Below are 18,577 nucleotides of genomic sequence, written 5' to 3'. Positions count from 1 at the left end.
TTGCGCAAAAAATAAGCGTAACCGTAAATTTTGGATAAATACACCAAAAAATACTTTACTGACCAAAAAGTAAAAAATACTTAACCTTAAATTTCGGGTAAATAAACAAAAGTTTATTTTTCTGTCCGAAAGTGATAAAATGCTCCCAGGCACATCTTGTTACGACCGCAGAGGTCGAACCCTGAACAGGCAAGTATGGACACACCATTCAAACCTGAAACAGATTTGAATTTTGACTACTGGTCAGTCTTTGACCCCTTGTTTTAAATGGTTCCAGTCAAAATCTCCAAAATCAATCGCAACATTCCTTTGGGGTTATGACCGATCCATTTCTGTTTACTTAAATTATCATCCAAAAATCAGACCAATTACTTGTTTCTGGCCCCTTGTTCTTACTTAGCTCATGTCATAGCCCAAATTATCAATCACGGTCTTACTTTTTGTAATATTTTACATTGTGTAGTAAAATTCATATGAGATTCATTAACTTTTAAGCAAGTTATTATTCGGGCACAAGGAAAATGCTAATTTTAGACGCTTTTGATCCATAATTCAAAAATGGTTATGGTTTTAACCCTCAAAATCTATCCCACGCTTCCTTTGGTGGTATAGCACCTTGTGATACGATTTCAGAGCGATCGTTCTCTAATACAATGTAGTCAAATAATTGTCTGTACATTAGGAAAATGCACGTTTCGGCCCACTTCTGACCCCTAATTTCTAAAATGGTCAGTTCTTAACCTTCAAAATCAATTCCAGTCTGACAATAGTGGTATAACATTTTGTAAAATAACATTATAGGCATTCCTGTGATTTTTTTAAAGTTAAGTAAATTCATGAAATGCTTGTTTTGACCCCTAATCTTAAAATAGATGGGTCCATAACCCCCTAAAATCCATTTGTACTAACCTTCCTGTCGTGGTTAAAAACCTTGTTATAGAATTTCCTTAAAATTAACCGACTTATTTTCAAATTACCGCACAAAAAACCACGCGTCTACAGGAAACTTGTTCTTGCCCCTTTTTGCCCCTAATTTTAAAATTGTTGAGGTCAAAACGCCAAAAATCAATATCAGCCTTTCTTTTGTAAACCTTGTTTTAAAATTTTATACTTTATATAAAGTATACTTGTATAAAAGTTATAGTACGAAAACCAAGTGTCGACGGACGACGACGACGACACTGTCATGCGACTATATGGTCGTATAAAAATGAAGTCTTTTTTTTTCTTTTCTTTTCTTTTTTGTTTCCCTTTTCCCCTTTTTTCTTTACCTTTTTTGGAATTTTTGTCTTTAAAAATATATAATTGAAGAAACAAGAAAAACTTATATATAATCATCAAATTTAACAGTCAGAGCAGATGGAATATTGCTTGGTTTTGTAGTTTCAAAGTTTTTGCTTTGAACAGTAACCACTTTGACCGACGGTTAACTACTTTATCGGTTTCTTTATCTCCATGAGCTGACTGAAAAAAGGGGAAAAAGAAAACAAATATGCAAGAGAGAATTAATGTCATTATTATTACAGACTATTACAAAATTTAGGACTTACTCTCAGTCACCTTTAACAATTAGATGAGCTTTAATTGCCTTGAATGTTTTGTTTGTTTGTTTGTTTGTTTGTTTTTGTTTGTTTGTTTGTTTGTTTTATTTGTTATTGTAACACCCCAGTTACTCAAAGAGCTACGTACTAAACGCGACGAATGAAGAGTCAAATTTACAAAAATGATTACCATACATGCAGAATAGAAACAGAATATTAAAATTTGATGTCTCATAAAACAATATATTGGTTTTATAATTACTGATCGTTTGGTGATTATGTATCCTTTTTAGCGCACCTTGCCAAAATGGCCTAGTGAGCTATTGCCATCACCTGGCACCCCGTTCAGACGTTGTAGTTAACGATTTCTCAAAATTCTTCTCCTCTGATACTATTAGGCAATTACAATCAAACTTGGTATGAACGTTACTTATGGTATTCTTCATAGAACTGATGTGGGGAAAATTGATTCGTTGAAAAACATGACCACCATTACCGAAAATAGAACATGGGAGTTAAACAGCAGTTTTTTTGCATACAACTCCAAAACCATTATAGATTTAGCTAAATTTTGACGCAAGTAAGTGTTCAGCGAGATTAGATCTGTCTGTACGTTGTGGTCAAAATTTCGTGTAAATTTGTCGAGCAAGCCATGTTGGATTATTGCCTCTTTTCGACGTTTGTCGTACTTTTTAGTGTTATAACTTTAAAAATTCTTCTCCTATGCCACTACTAAAGTAATTAGTACCAACTTGATATGGATGTTCCTTAGGGTATTCTGTATAGAACTTATGCGGGGATTTTTGATTCACTGAAAAAAACATGACCGCCGTTACTAAAAATAGAACATATGGATCAGACAAGTTTTTCGCATATATCTACAGGCCCGATAGGTTTAGCAAAATTCTGACATGGTAAAAAGTGTGCTGCGTATTAAGATCTATCTGTGGAGCCATTTTCTTGTAAATCTTTTCAGCCATGTTGGAGTTATTTTCTTTTACGTCTTTTCTTTTTTGCTGTTTTTTATTTTATTACTTTCAAATACTTTCTCCTCAGAAAATACTGGACTGAGAATTGACTTGATTGTTTCTTAATTAGGTATGAGCATTCTGGACAAAAGGCTGCTTTTACAAAAATAGAATGTTATTAATGATTCAGGCTCTTTATAGCCTCTAGTTTTCTTAAAGTGTGCTTGTTTTTTTGTGTTTAGTTTTGTTTTTGTGTAGTTTTTTGTTCTTATGGCAAAAAGTAGAAGAAACAAGAACTTGCTGTTCAGTGCGCGTCCCAAGCATAAGGTAGATGATATGTATGAATCCCAAACTTAAGGTTAGAGGATACATGTACATTAAAGTCGTCAGTTACTAACAATGATGTTTCTTTTTTACAACAAATCGTAGTTTGTACTATGGTCGTTATGGGTATTTGATATTTCCTTCACATAGGTCTGCTTTTACTATGATGCACTGGTCTTACTTATTTGTGTTCATCCATCCTTGACCATCTTTAAGATTTCAGTTTCCTTATTGATATATACAAGGACGAAAACTTTTTTTCATTTCTCTTGGCAAAAAATGTTTTGTGTACCACAGTTAATATTTCTGGTATCAGCCATGAAATTATTCAGTTATCAAATTACAGACATGTAGTAACACATCATAAAATATCTATAAAGGTTCCGGTCAGACATCATCGATCACTTTGACACATAATTGACCTTTGCACCCCGGGGATATACAAACCTTTGCGACCTCGGTACTGCAACCGCGCTTAATAGTTAACGACGGGAAACAATTCAAGAAAGCGTCGGTTTAACGTTTCTTTACATTCGAATGTGTAATAAGATCTTGGTGGAAAACAACAATTTAATCCTTCTTTATGCGAGTTTCCTGCATTCTATATATCAGAGGTTGGCAATTCAAATCTGAGCAGTTGGAATGTATTTTTTTTACCGTATTCACCTTTCGTTCATTGGAGATGCGGAAATATAAACAGTTATAAGAATAGATAATTCTTTACTGAAAGTGAGGATTGATAAAAGATAAGAGATATTAATGGAAAACCTTGTCTAACACCTCCGTCATCAATCTAAGGTGACATATTTATATATAAATCAATAACATCCGATATCAAATTGGCAATAGTTTTCTATCAATATAAAACAACTATCAGCAAGTGTCTATAAATAAACTGTGTCCACCCACAGATTTATGTATGTAATAATAACATGACAATAATAATAATAAGGCAATTATTATGATATAAATGTTAATTTGTATTATTAGTCATATCATGAACTTTTCATGATGTTTATAAAAACGTAAACGAAAATACCTTTTAAAATATTTCAATCGTGCAGGGGAAAGTTACTTAATCAATCACATAAACTTCCAACAAATTGAAGAGACATTGTAACATCTATAAAAACAAATGATGCAAAAATACTATAAAATCCAAATAAACAATACGTAGAAAGTATGGGGATGAATCTGATTGGATGTAAAGTCTCACCACTTTCATTGGCTGATAATTTTCGCGTGTAAAATTTATATAAAACGCTCATTTTTTTGTAATAACACTCACAATAATCAAGCTGGTTTACCAGAGATCTCTTATAACATAAATATGATTCGGTTAATTTTGGTATCAATCTTAATAACTAGTATTTTTGCCCAGTTCTGGGGACAAGATTCTGATAATTATCGGGATTACGACAGGGACGTTGATAGTTATTACGACAACGATGACTTGTATGAGGACGACTCAGATGATTACTACTATGGAAACCGATTATTCTCAAGATTTGGAAGGCAACAAAGACGACCACAGAGATCACGGTTTGGAATCCGACGATCGCGTACACAAAGATCCAGAAATCCGTCAGCTAATCGGCGACGACAAACTTCGCGGAGTCAACCTAGGCAACAATCTCGTTTTAATACCCCGACAAGATATCAAAACTTCTTTCAACCACAGAGAAATTTTTTCGGAGGTAAGAACCAAATCATTTTTTGAAGTTTAGTAGTTTTGGGAAAAATGACAAACTAATTCAAGAGTTCATGCAGATTAAGAAAATAAAGTGCTTACCTGTCTATGCTTAAATACTGAGCCGTGTTAAAATTCGGATCCGATAAATTAATTAATCTTAATCAATATTTAACAAAACAAAAACAATCTGTGACGGTTTCAATGCATTGCTACTAGGAAAATCAGAAATCTACTGACATGGGCGAGTGGCAGAACCCGGATCTGACGGTATTAAAAGGGTGTAGATTGCCAAGTAGTGCGAAGAGAAATTTTTTTAGAGGACAATTCCTTACCATTGTCCCTTTTAGATACAAGTATTGGTGTATATCATATTTTGTTAAAATCGATTTGCGCAATGCTTTTTGTATTCTTTTACTGTTCCCACAAATGATTTGTCCATTTAAAGGAGACCGCTCGCTCACCCCCCCCCCCACCAAAATCTACACCGGTTGGTTAGGGAAAACGGAACCGACAAAATGAATATTTTCTACACATTATTTATTTATTTTCTGTAGGTTTGTCACAAGCAGCCATGATGTACAATGCTTTTGATGATTGGTTCTGAAGACGCAGTAACAAAAAAGTGAGGATCATATCTGGAGAACGGGAAAAACAAAACGGATCGGGACTCAGAAATAGTGACTCATACATTAATTTGTTTTGTGTTATCGGTTCTTAAATCCCTTAAAAGAAAAAAAGTCCCTAAATATGTGATATTTATGAAACTCTGCAGTATTGGATACAAAGAGTTAGTCTCATATTTTAGATTAGTTTTGTTATGAGTGAAATAATAATAAAAAACAACAGGTATCGATATGGATTTGGTCGTCTTTTATACAGCCAACGTCAATGAAAAGTGCGATATAAAATCGTTAGAAACCATCAAATAACAAAACAAAACTAGCAGACGTAAAACTGATGTTATTTGCTTTAAATCACCACCTTTTCAAGTACTGAATGCTTATATTTTTATAGTATTATTTCTGTGCGCGTGTTGTTTAAGTAAAGTACCGAAGCGATTCAAATACGTCAACCCCCCCCAAAATAAAATAAAATAAAATAAAATAAATGGCCTAAACATGGACACATGAAACAAAGACGATCTTTATACACGATGTAGCGAATAAAACTTCACAAAAAAAACTGAAGATAGCGGAAACAAGACGCCACACACACAAAAAAAAAAGCACTGGCCATATATGAACTCCCTTAAAAAACCAGGAGTGTTTAAGTTATTTTATGTTCTTTGTTTTGCGTGTATGTTTTCTTCGTTTGATCGTTGTCCTTGGGTTGTGTATGTGTGTGTTTTTTTTTTTAATCATGCAACGCTTCAATCCTGATTGCCTTGATTTCCTTTGCAAAAACATGTTGTTTTTTAATAAATCCGGTCCCATTAAGTTCCAATTCCTCAACGGATTAGGTCATAATCCCTTACACGCCATGTTAGTACTACAATCCTGGAATTGTGTGATGCACTTTCATACAGATCCATTAACAGTGAAGACATTTTCTATAAAGTTCATCTCTTTTTTGTATGTGCATTGGAATTACTCCTCCTAAGATGTTAGAATTCCGTCCTCCGTACTCCAGGATAGCACCAAGCCAGAAAATGGCTTGCGACAACCTTTAGCATTGCTGGGGTAGCCTTGGAATATCTAATACTACTATTAGGCATTGACAGACATTGGATAACTCCAAAGTTCTCACATACCAGTATAACAACCTGATTGTTTTATAAAGTCCTAAAATATAACTTTAAAATTTCATAAATTACTTTACGCGAAAATCATTTTCCCAAACCTTAATAATATTTATTATTCATTTTACTTAGACGCGACAGAGATCAAAGAAAACATCTCAGAACTTCAGAACATCAATACAACAACACATGTTTTATAGTTTGGTCGTACAAATGTAGTATGTTGAAACAATTGGGTTAGAAGGTGATGTGCACTATTGCCACTTAAAAGACTATTTGTATAGTACATCTTTATATTATAATATAAACGAATAGGTAACCCGGAACATGAGATTTTGAACAGCCATACACTATGTCCTGTTACAAAACAAATATACAAAAACGGTAATTTGATTATATAAAATGTTTTTACAAAAATATTTCAACCAAAATAAGTTTTAAAAAAAATGTGCCGCAACGGCAGGTTTCCACGAAAAAGAAACCGATTCTTTATTCTAAGTTATAGATAAAATAAGACCGATATGGAAGTCAGATCTATGGGCACTACACTGGAAGCTGTTTTACTTTATCTTTTTTAAAAATAGAAAAGCTTGTGTTTAACCCATAGGCGGATCAAAAGGGGGAGGGGCGTATGAATTTGAAAATAACACATTTTTTGTGTGAACGTGCACGAATAAAAAAGTGCTTAACAAAGATTTTTTGCTTGCCCCTACCCAATCCCTCTTCCCCTTTAGGTGACTCTCTGGATTTGCCAGTGTAATAAACCCATCTCCTTATCCGCTTACTTGTATTTATAAATGTGTTCACCGTAGAGCACAGAACGTGAAAACAAACATTGTAATGTTAGAAAATGTGTCACTGTGAAAAAAAAATACCAACTTTAAGTAAATGCACTTTCATTAATTTAAATGTAATTTTTGAACTTGTCCTCATCCTAAATTTTCTTATAAGAAACATTTAAGGAAGAGTAATCGAGGGAACCAAGGTTATAGCGGTAATCAAAAGAATGTAATCCAGGGACAAAGACCAGACATGGAAAATGGACATGGACATACACAACAGAGAATATAAAGTAACTAAAATCATACATACAATGTAACAAAAGCAAATGAGCAACTCGGACGCCACTAAAAACCGGGAGCATGGACCAGGTGCACCGGTAGGGTAAGCGTCCTCTGCTTTTCTAGAAACACCCGCCAAGTTGCTCATAAAAAGTCAAGTTCGGGATAGACAAACGAGGAAAGGAACACTATGACCCGTTGAATAAATCAGTTTTCTTGGTGCAGATGGATACAGCATAACGATCCACAAGTTCATGATGACGACCACAAAACTTCTGTAGTGATGACTTCAATCTTGTAGCAACATAACCCTGTTCCAAAGCCTATTTGTTAGAGTTCTAGCGCGAAACAAAAAGTCTGCGTAGTTTCGGCAAGCTCTGGCATAACGTATGAGTTGTGATTTGAACACTACATACGCAGGTGCTGAAGGGATGTTGCCACAGATGACAGGAAAGTTGACAATTTTGAATGAAAAGCCATCGCGTTTGTCGTAAAGTTTGGTCAATAGTTTTCCTTTACCATCGATTTCTAAGTGTAGGTCAAGATATGAGGCTGACTTCACAGTGTCTGTAGTATCCTTTATCTCAAGTTCTTTGGGGTAGATGCTATGTATAAAATCCCTGAAATTAGGATTGTTTAAAGATAATACGTCATCTATATAGCGGAAACTGAGATTAAAGGATCTAGCTAAAGGATATTCTTTCTTTCGGATCAGATCAGCTATAAAGTCAGTCTCATAAGAGTGAAGGAAAAGGTCAGCAAGTAAAGAAGCACAATTTGTTCCCATTGGAATGCCGACCATTTGTTGAAAAACACGTCCATCACGCTGGACAAATATGTTGTCGATTAAAAATTTCCAGCATTTTGTAAACATCTTCCTCTGTATATATGGAAGATGATTTGGTATTATTTCTTACAAAGTATGAGGAATCTCTACCAAGAACTATATATTTGTATCTAGGAGTATTATCTTTTTGGGAAAAACAACGATGTATAATGTTTTTAAGTAGGGATTTTAACTGAGAATGGGGAATAGAAGTATAAAGTGTTGAAAAATCACTGAGTATGGGGAACAGAAGTATACAGTGTTTAAAAATCACAGGTTTTAATGCTGTTATATTCAGATAATAGTCTTGAACTGATTGTCTCCAAAAGATCTTTCGAATTTTTCAGGATCCACAATGTATTAATACCACTATGGGAGTAACGAGTATTGTGGTAGGACTGTAGACCCTCTTTGACAGTTGTGAGTATAGAAGTTAAAAGTTTTGAAAGAGGTTTGGTGGTACATTTTGCAGATTCAGCCATGAAACGTTGCTTGTATGGATTCTTGTGGATTAAGGAATCCAGTACACAGACGGTAAATCACAATCATCGTCCTTGGTAGAAAGGCTATACGAGGATAGCACAGATTTATGGTTTTCCACAATCTCTTCTTTGGAGAGTGCGGTAGCAGTATAGGTCTAATCACTGCTATTATTTTCTACGTCTACCTCTGATAATAAACATTGGATGTAAAACGTTTTGCAGACAAAAACAATGTTGTTTTGGGCTTTGTCTGCTGGTACGACAACATATTTGTCATGTATAGTAGACAATATTTTTGCTACATCGGGGTCTTTGAAAACCGATGTCGCCTTGGCACGCATTGAAATACTTAAAACTTTCATTCGTTTCAATCACGGCCTTCAATCACTCTGACAGAGAATCAATGTCTTCTTGTTCTCGTTTTATCCATTTTCTTGCATAGTCCTCGACGGAATCCATAAGAACTTTAAAGTTATAGTTCCAATTTATGGAGCGTGGTTCACGGTACTTGGGACCTTTAGAAAGGATATTACGCAGAAATTCGTTTTCGATGATGGTTAAATCTCCTGTAACGACGTGACCAGAAGGGCCATATTTGAATGGTGAGTTTTTGCAAGAACAGTCAGGCGGTTTAGCCTTGAAGTCCTCAATTTCGTGGTTCTTTAATAGCCTTTTATAATTGAAAATTTTGGATGCAATGAGTGAAATATAGGAATATGAAATAATTGGTATGGATTTGTCTTTGAAATATGGGGGAATTTTGTTGGTAACGTTTTTGTGATGAAGGATGTTAGCCAAACTAATTGCATTTATACCTTTGTTGACAAACGGTAGTGGAAGAAATGATCGTTTTTCTTCATCTTGACTTTTCACACAAACAGGTCTAAAGAGTCTGTGGAAACCAATATCCAAAATGATGGCAACAAGTCTGTATAATGATGAAGTGGTGTCAGAAACAGGAGTGTCAAGACTTGTTTTGTAAAAGGAGTGTAGTAAAGTGAGAGGTATAGAATAAAGTTTGGTTCTAATGTGATGAAGTCCTAGAGGTTTTCGTATGAAAGGAAGGAGACCATCTATGGAGACATCATGTAACTTAGGTGACGTATAGTGGCGATGGCCATGACTCCTTTCCCCTCTTGGATTTTTAGAGGGAGGAGCTCGAGGTAGACACAACTCTTACAAATCATTGGAACAATTGTATTCAGTATTTTACATCATTCAGGCGCGGATCAAGGATTTTAAATCAGGGGGCGCAGTTAAATTTTTTTAGGTTAAATTTTTGAAATACTTTTATAGAGTGGGTGCAATGTAGATATCTTTTGTGGTAAAATTAGTGAGAAATTAAAGTTTCAACGTAAAACCGCCTAAATCTACCCGACAACCCATACTTTGCAAATTTTAGGGGTGGCGCATGCCCGCCACACCCCCGCCTGAATCCGCTCCTGTCATTCTCATTGAAGCATCAAAGTAACTTGGACTGATTTCATTCCGTTTGAAATGAAAGCTTGATAAGCTTTGGTGAAATTGAATATGATACAAACATATCACTGATTTCAATAGTTATGTCCCTTACTCTAGGTCTACCTCCTTAATCAGTGTTTAATTGGTCCTACTTGTGTCAAGAATACTAAGAAAAATTGTTCAGTTCCTTTTTGTAAGAATAACTGCAACTCTAGCCTCATAGCTTCATGTTAAGTCTCAGGATTAAAAAAGATCATAAAATCTAATACAACAAAAGAAAATTTACAATGGCTTTGATGTCAAAACTTCAGAATTTTTTTGTAAGTTTTACATTTGCATGTTCAGCTATAAGATATGAGGTATTCATATCAAAAAACCCTTCTGAATTTCCTTATGTGTTATAATTGATTGGTTGCTAATCAAAGTGCATAAATAAAGCACAAAAACTTTTAGTTATGTTTTTTTTTATTTTAAAAAACAAACATAAATCTCAGTATTTATAGGATATAGCTGAAGACTTGAACAAAACCACAAAAAATGAATTAAGAGACTTAGTTTGTTATAAGAAAAGTCCAGGTGATCATTCATAATCAAATGTAAATAAAAATAGTAAATTGAGGTTTCGATATGATTAGCATACACAATAACAATAAAATAGATATATGATTGTTTGACTAATTTATTCAAGCTTGACCTTTATACTTAAGCGCGTACGACAATGATCACTTTATGTCTTACGAGCGCATAACTTCCAAAAATTATGTGTGTTACAGTTCAGGAACAAATGTTGACCTTTGAGAAAAGAAATAAGATTCATGAAGAATGTGATATCAGGGCAATTATTATGCAATTATATCTGTATATAAAATAATACCACATCATGCAAATAATCTTCTACGTGTATTTTTGACATGAAGTAGAATTTCTGGTTTATCATTGTGGTGAAATTCTGTAACAGTTTAACTGACTTTGTTTACTACTGCCTAAGCAATATAATGCTTAAAATAATACACAATCAAATGCTTTATGCTAACCACTTTCCATAAAACAAAAATCTGTTTTCATTTTCAGTAATGTACTGCATACAAAATACAGTCTCTGATTCAAGTTGTTGGAAACAATAACTCCTGTACTGTTTTCACTTTGCATCCAGTGACAAATTAGCACGACTTTGTAAAACCAATGTTTTAATGCTGTAACTGCCTGCAAAGTTAGATCAGTGTCCAATGCCAAGCAGAGGTTTACAACTCAATCCAGCCTCAGTATTGAATTTCTGTAAGATCTCAAGCTCCTTCTTGTACATAAGGTCCCATTGCTTCTCATCTTCATGGTCATATCCAATTAAATGACATATTCCATGTGTAACCATTATCTGAAATGAATGCAGTTGGTTTTAAGGATGTTTTGAAAAGAAGAAGATGAAGAAAAGCATATCTGGGCATGTTTGAGCCATCAAGGTTCAATATATAAGACAACTGGTTAATCTGCTTATATTCATCCAAGGTCTTCAAGTTTTTTTCAGCAAAATGTTTATCATTCTAAGAAAGTGGATTCTTGCATGAATGAAGCAAAAGAAAACAATTTCCAATTTACAAATATACTTAAATATAATGAGTTTTGACTCGAAAACTAGTAAGCTAACTAAAGTCAGATCTCCAGCTTGAATCATGAAGATAACCGAAGGGTAAATGGGAGTGTATTATGACTGATTGACTTTTTTTCAATAGTTAGGTCCCACCATTGTGACAAATTTCAATGGTTCTTTGCTTCTCCATTCAGTATAAATACAGTATCAGACTATAAAGTATTCTGTCACTTACTGGCAATACTTCTTCTATTTTTTGTGAGTTTGTTTTACAGTCCTTGTGTATGTATGGCAAACCAAGTACAATATCACCAAGTATCCTTTCCTCTGGGTTATCAATATCAGGAATTTCACCAGGGTGTGTGATCTACAAAAAATCAGACTGTTGTTTCATTACTGTATTCAGTGATTTTCAAGCAATATTTACTAACAAAAGGGATTTGCGGCACACTTAAACAATATCAAATTATCATGAAGATTAAGATTAATCTATATTATACACTAAAATGTCATTCGGATAGTTAAAAGTATTTATCTGCCCATACAGAATAAGTTAAAAAGATATCCAATGTTCTCAATATATATATAAATGTTCTTACAAAATACTTAAGTGGTAATTGTTTAACTATACTTAAAATGACCTGTTCTTTTATTAATTGCCTAACTTGTAGAAATACTGTAATATCTTATATAATATTGCTTTAGTACAATTCACTACATTGTGATATGATTGTGTAGCGTCATTCATCATTTATGTAACTTGGGCCTTTTGATTGAGTTGCGAATTTGAATTTGTTAAAAGCTATGGAATTTGCTGGAAGATCCAGAAAAGACAACTATTCCAGAACGTTTATATTGTTTTAAGCAAATGATAAATCTTTGACTTACATCTAAAAAGGGAAAGGCTAAAACGTCCGTAGGCTCATCAATACCTCTGTATTCTCTGTTCAAATTCTGCACTTTGTCGTCCTCGAAACAAATAACTGCCATATCATAAGAGTTAACTCTCATAATTTTTCTTATTAGATTTACATGGTACTCAAACAAAACTGTATTGATTTTCACTGATCTTTGTAAATTACGAAGTAGGAAACTCATATTATCCTTGTTACATGGTTAAACCGAAAGTGAAAGTAGATCGCTTACGACTTCGAAAATTTTAATGGTAGAGAAGGTACCTTTTAATTACTTAAGCCGTAAACGACTAAAGGTTACAGACCACCAATTCAACCAATGAGCATTTGGAACGTACGCAAAAATAGTCCTACGCAGAAATTACCCCTGTTCCTCGTAGTGCTGTGAAAAAAGTTCTCATCTTATTTAAAAAATTTAAACAGTTTCTGAAAGGAAAAACATTTCTGTACATTTTATAGGTGCATTTTGCTTCTTGTGATGTGAAGCCTAATCTCCATAATGATTTTTAAATATACCCCTGTCTTGTGAAAACACTGGGATTTCCCATGCTATTTATAGACCCTTCACTTCCGGTGACCAGTACTGCACTGCAAGTCTGCTAACCCCACATGCCATTCTGAGGATTGTGAGCTGACATATGTAGAATCATGCTGATATATAGTCATCTGCAGGTTAAAGTTAAGGTAAAGTCCAGAGAAGCCATTGAATATTGTGAAATTAGCATAGAAGCCTATGGGAAGTGGAATTAGTGGTTTTTAGCCTTTATAGACCCTTCACTTCCGGTGACCAGTACTGCACTGCAAGTCTGCTAACCCCACATGCCATTCTGAGGATTGCGAGCTGACATATGTAGAATCATGCTGATATATAGTCCTCTGCAGGTTAAAGTTAAGGTAAAGTCCATAGAAGCCATTGAATATAGTGAAATTAGCATAGAAGCCTATGGAAAGTGGAATTAGTGGTTTTTAGCCTTAATAAAGCCAGTTTTTTTTTTTTCAGTTGACAGTTATATTTAAATGTGTTAAGTTAAATGAATACAATTTTCGAAAAGTATGAGTACATTACCTGATAACTCGGTCCACCTTTTCCTCGATACAAAATATTTCGACTGACCATGAACATGCCCGCGATATTGATAATGAACGAAGATGCTGTAATGCACCAAGGCAACGTCGGTGGCCATTACAGCAATCGGAGGTCATTACTGATGCAAACGGACATTTTCGTAAGGACATAAACCAGATCGTACGAAGTGGCTTCTTTTTCTCTCTCTCTCTCTTTTTTTTTTTTTTTTTTTTTTAATTTTCAGGTTAAAACTTAGTACTTGCTTTATAGAAAGCGGGCTCTAATAAGTTTCCGCTAATTAAAAATTTTCAGCAATACAATTTATTTCAAGTTCGGAAATGCAAAGTACACAGTGTCATATATATCCACGGAGTCCGAAGTTGGAACCTGGTTTTTTTTTCTTCTTCTTCTTGTTGAAAAATTTTGTTAATTTCTAGCAATTTATTACAGAGTAAAAAAAAAACACTGAGCTAAGCGTAGCCTGGGAGCCCTTTTCTCCGGGAATCCACCTTAAAAAATTATAAATCTCTGAATGTATAGGTGTATAGAGATAAAAATGCGATAACAGAGGTGATTTCACAAAGGGGAGTGTCAGCACACACATGAAAAAATATGCGTAATATTCACTTGCTTAATAACTAATTTGCTTGATTGTTTATTGAACTATATTGCTTTCTGTGTGTTTTTCAAAGGTACCTTTTCAACACAGTATCTGACCACCCGGCCCTTTTAATTTTGCCTATCTTGGCATCGATCGATTGTCTAGCTGTGACGTTGAGCCAGCCTATGGCAACTTCTTTAACGATAGCCGTCAGACACGTCACACGGGGAATGTATGAAGAACATGGTGATTTGGAATGACGACGGCATGTGTACAAAACTTACCATGTGTTCCGTTAAGAAACACTCACGAAGTTCCTAAGTTCTACAAGAAGACAAAAAAGTTGCCGAATGTACACGAAACGAAAGAAGACTTCTGTGGCGCCGTTAAGAAATTCCACAACAAGTATCCCACACTAACATCTTTGTACACCAACGAAGAAACCAAGCGCAAGTTGACGGATCAGTCTAACTTATGGTCGTATGGCACACCGTTTCTTGTGAAGTTGTTGTTTACTGGAAATCTGCCCAAGTCTTTTTTCGATGATATATGTAAAGCAAGTGAAAACAGCAAGAAACGGTCCCAGACAATGCAAAGTAGTGAACCCCGAGTAAAAAGTGGTCGTGAATTATGGCATCCCAAAGATCACAGCAGACTTCGAGAAAGTGGAAGAAGAGTTGAGCAGAAAATATTTGAGGCAAGAATGAGACATTTAGAACACATGGAAAATGTTTCATTGCGTGCTGAAAAACGGAGGATAAGGACCGAGGAAGTTCTGCTACGGAAAGCTGGCGAACTCGAGAAGGGTAAAAAAGCGTACATAGAAAAGTTGGAGAAAAAATGGAAACGACCAGGGCGCTTGATCAAGAGGGAGTGTCAATCACGACCAACAATAAAAACCCCAGATGATCCTGTATTTCAATTGACAGAAACAAAGTTATTTCATTGAGAAGGTTATCTTAAGTCTTTGAAAAGTTACTGCATCGCAACTTTGTGTTTTAATCACCCCGAATTAAACACACCTAAACCCGGTATTCTATTTTTTTTTCTCTAATGTTGGATAATTCTACACCAAACCCACATAAACCAAAAAACCAAATTAGATTTAAAAAAAATCCTATAGTTAAATCTATGTATAAGAGATTCGGATATTCTTTTTATATGATACTTTCTGTATTCTCTGAAAACCAAATTCATTTAGTACAGAGAAATACAAACATGCATTTATAATACAAATATTACATATCACAATACACAGAATGTAGCACTTGGAGATTACTCGTATTACAGCTCAAGCAGATAAGTAAAAAATTAGATTTGAAAACAATGTATATATCAAAGAAATAATCTACCCTGGATACTCCAATTTTTTGTTAATTGCTCGAATAAATTAGTATAGGTTATTAAGATTATGGAGATGGTGGTTTTTCATCTGAAGATATGTTCATTCGTCATATATTTTCTTCTATCCGTAGTAAGAGAGTCACATACTAAAAGAGAGCGGAATTCATCCCCAGTGATTTCGACATAATTTGGCAGTCTTCCCGATTCTATGGGTGACTTATGATTCATAATCCGAAATTGCATTTTTATTGTCTAAAATGTTAAGCTAATACTCATATTTGAGAGTGTCCTTGTAAATTCCATTATTTAATGATCTTGGCGTTCGAATCTCTTCCATTTGATAACCATTTCTGATTGACCAGATATTTCAGTATTTGTTTAGCTGTATTGTTAAACCATAGAATACTTTAAAAATTTTGATTTTCCCACAAATGTGACAAACCACGTTTATTTAAAATGGATTTTACGTATTTCAGCATTACAATGTTTTATATCATTTTAGACAAAGCTTATACATGTATCACATAAAAGATACTTTTCCATCTTTGTCAGTAATTAATCTAGACCAAAAGTTTATTACTCATGGTTTAATACAAATATCCCATGAAAATCTACCCAATTTTCCCAGACGCCCGGGAGCTAGAGTTTTTTCACGTTTTTAAAGACTAATTAACTTGCAGAATTTCAAAATTGCTCTGAAGCTGTGCGTTATTACCTGGCCTCATACTTCACGGCAATGAAGTCGAATAGGCATCAGGATTAAGTGATGAATCCTGTAATCTTAATATATCAAACATAGCCCTTTATCAGCATTCTCTGTTTTTTTTGCTTCAAAAAAGCTGCCAGCGTGTGAGAATAATACCCCTAGATATGTAAATTCCTTTGCAGTATCTACCAGCTCTTTTCAGTGATAATAAAGTTTTCAAATTGCTACGCAGTTCTACTTTTTGAAAAATAAACTGTTACAGTAATTTTACTTTTATCAATATGGACTCTTAGCTTCCATAAAGTGCTACATGTATATTCATATAAAGCATTTAACTGTCCCTGTGATACTTCAGTAATTTCCGACAAAATTGCTGTGTCATCGGCGTGCAATATGAAAAAAATCACAGTAAAAAATATCAGTGTAATTCCATTTCATTGCTGACAATTGAAAGACCAATAAGGTCTTTTTTTAGTCATAAAACGGGAGGATTCAGGCGGAGGCGTGGCGGGCGTGCGCCCCCCTAAAATTGGCAAAACATGGGTTGTCAGGGGTAGGTTTTGGTGCTATTAGGTTGAAACTTTAGAATCTCGCTAATTTTACAACAAAAAATATCCACATTTCACCCACTGTAGAAGAATATTTCAAAATTTAACCCAAAAAAATTTTCGGCTCGATCCGCTCGGCGAAATTTTTATTATGCCCCCCCCCCAATCTAAAATCCTGGATCCCCCTGTAAAACTCTCTACATCATATATATATACATTGAAAACAGAACAGGTGAAATGTTATCCCATGCCGAACACCAATATTACTTGGTAAACAATTAAATTTTCTACACCATTAAAAATTCTAAATTTGATGCCACTATACATATTGACAATAACATTAAACATTTCCCCATTTATAGAAACTGTGTGAAAATCCTCAAAATTAATGTAGACGCAAAATACCGGTTCTTTTTCGTTTTCAACAGTTTTTCGTTCAGAAGCCATAATGTTAAGTCAATATAAATGCATTTTCCAAATTCCATCATCTGGAATCTCATCATTTATAAAAGCATTAAATTCAATAAAGACTTCTTAAGTTTGTGAGTGCATCGCAAATGTTTAAACACCAATCATTTCTGGAAAAAAAGTGTTCAATCCTACATCATTGCATCTGTAACTGATTCAAAGTTATGTTAAATTGTACCATGGCTTTTGAAAATCACAAATGAACGGTAGAGGCTACAGCAGCAGATATCTGAAGTATTGAGCAAAATTTCTTGGAAGACACATCATAAAACGTATATTTATCTATATTTGCAAGAAACAAGATGGGACAAACAATTTATGACAAAAGTTATGAACTCTCTATATGTTTGTTTTTTTTTAAGGGCTAGCTGAGAATATTGTGCATATTCTACTTAGTTGAAGTATGTACCATATGTTGCATGCAGTAATTTCAGAATTTTCTTATGAATTTGAACTCTTATAGGACTCAATTAGAAACCAAAACTACTGTAGGTGAGCTCTACAAAAGAATGCATGCCTGAACTCATCATCTGAGCGTTTTTTTCTATCAAATATATGAAAGTAAATAACTTGTTTAATGATAATGGAAGTTAACAGGAGGACTTTTATTAAGTACTTGTAAGAATCAGGTGAAATGGAAAAAATCAGAAACATGCATGTCAAAACCTCATTGATCTGACAACATAATTTAACTAAGGATGGTTTTTCTTTTTGAAAAGACCATTATATGATCTCTGTACCACTGGATTTCCTCAGAAATTTTTCAATAAAATGTTTTTGACGGAGTAATAATGGAATGTATGATAAAAATGTCAGATATAACCAATCTGCTAATCATGGAAAGTGGAGATGGAAAATTGCTCCAATACCACCATACACCAGATTACAGCTCTTAAGTGTAAGTGTTTGTAAGAATCAGGCAAACGGGAAAAATCAGAAACATACATGTCAAAACCCCACCAATCTGACAATGTAATATCACTCAAGGATACCTTCTTTATTTGGAAAGACCATTATTTGATCTCTGCATCATTGTCTTTGCTCAGAAATTTTAAAAAGAATGTTAGACAAATGAGGTTTTTGACAGAGTTATCTGCCCTTGAATATTCATTTTCATTGCATTTCAGTGAAATTGTAACTCAATGAACCAAAAGGTAGGGAAAATCATGTTTTATTTTCTATATTCTGATGATAAAAATTGTCAAATCAAACTTTCAAAGTGTGTTTTTTTTTTTGCATACCATATTTCAT

The 18,577-nt window shown here is 34.2% G+C and overlaps 3 protein-coding genes across 3 annotated transcripts; 2 read left to right on the top strand and 1 right to left on the bottom strand.

Moving 5' to 3' along the window:
* Positions 1-4,135: 4,135 nt before the first annotated feature.
* LOC148603114 (uncharacterized) lies at positions 4,136-5,385 on the top strand. Its single transcript, XM_088552730.1, has 2 exons — positions 4,136-4,530; positions 5,081-5,385. Exons 1-2 carry the CDS (start codon positions 4,164-4,166, stop codon positions 5,128-5,130), a joined length of 417 nt encoding a protein of 138 aa, XP_088408856.1. The 5' UTR covers positions 4,136-4,163; the 3' UTR covers positions 5,131-5,385.
* Positions 5,386-10,541: 5,156 nt separating this feature from the next.
* Positions 10,542-12,831, bottom strand: LOC148603113 (endoribonuclease YbeY-like). The gene is made up of 3 exons (XM_088552874.1): positions 12,568-12,831; positions 11,915-12,046; positions 10,542-11,466 (listed from the first exon to the last, which is right to left on the bottom strand). Exons 1-3 carry the CDS (start codon positions 12,775-12,777, stop codon positions 11,311-11,313), a joined length of 498 nt encoding a protein of 165 aa, XP_088409000.1. The 5' UTR covers positions 12,778-12,831; the 3' UTR covers positions 10,542-11,310.
* Positions 12,832-14,228: 1,397 nt separating this feature from the next.
* On the top strand, positions 14,229-15,294 carry LOC148603112 (uncharacterized). The gene has a single exon (XM_088552873.1). It carries the CDS (start codon positions 14,517-14,519, stop codon positions 15,207-15,209), a length of 693 nt encoding a protein of 230 aa, XP_088408999.1. The 5' UTR covers positions 14,229-14,516; the 3' UTR covers positions 15,210-15,294.
* Positions 15,295-18,577: the final 3,283 nt, after the last annotated feature.

The sequence above is a fragment of the Perna viridis genome, chromosome 11, assembly GCF_037379345.1.
Source record: "Perna viridis isolate PV_CMFRI_1.1 ecotype Kerala chromosome 11, ASM3737934v1, whole genome shotgun sequence".
In the NCBI taxonomy this organism is placed as follows: domain Eukaryota; kingdom Metazoa; phylum Mollusca; class Bivalvia; order Mytilida; family Mytilidae; genus Perna; species Perna viridis.
The sequence above is the reverse complement of the archived record's forward strand: the minus strand, read 5'-3'. Positions and strand labels throughout refer to the sequence as shown.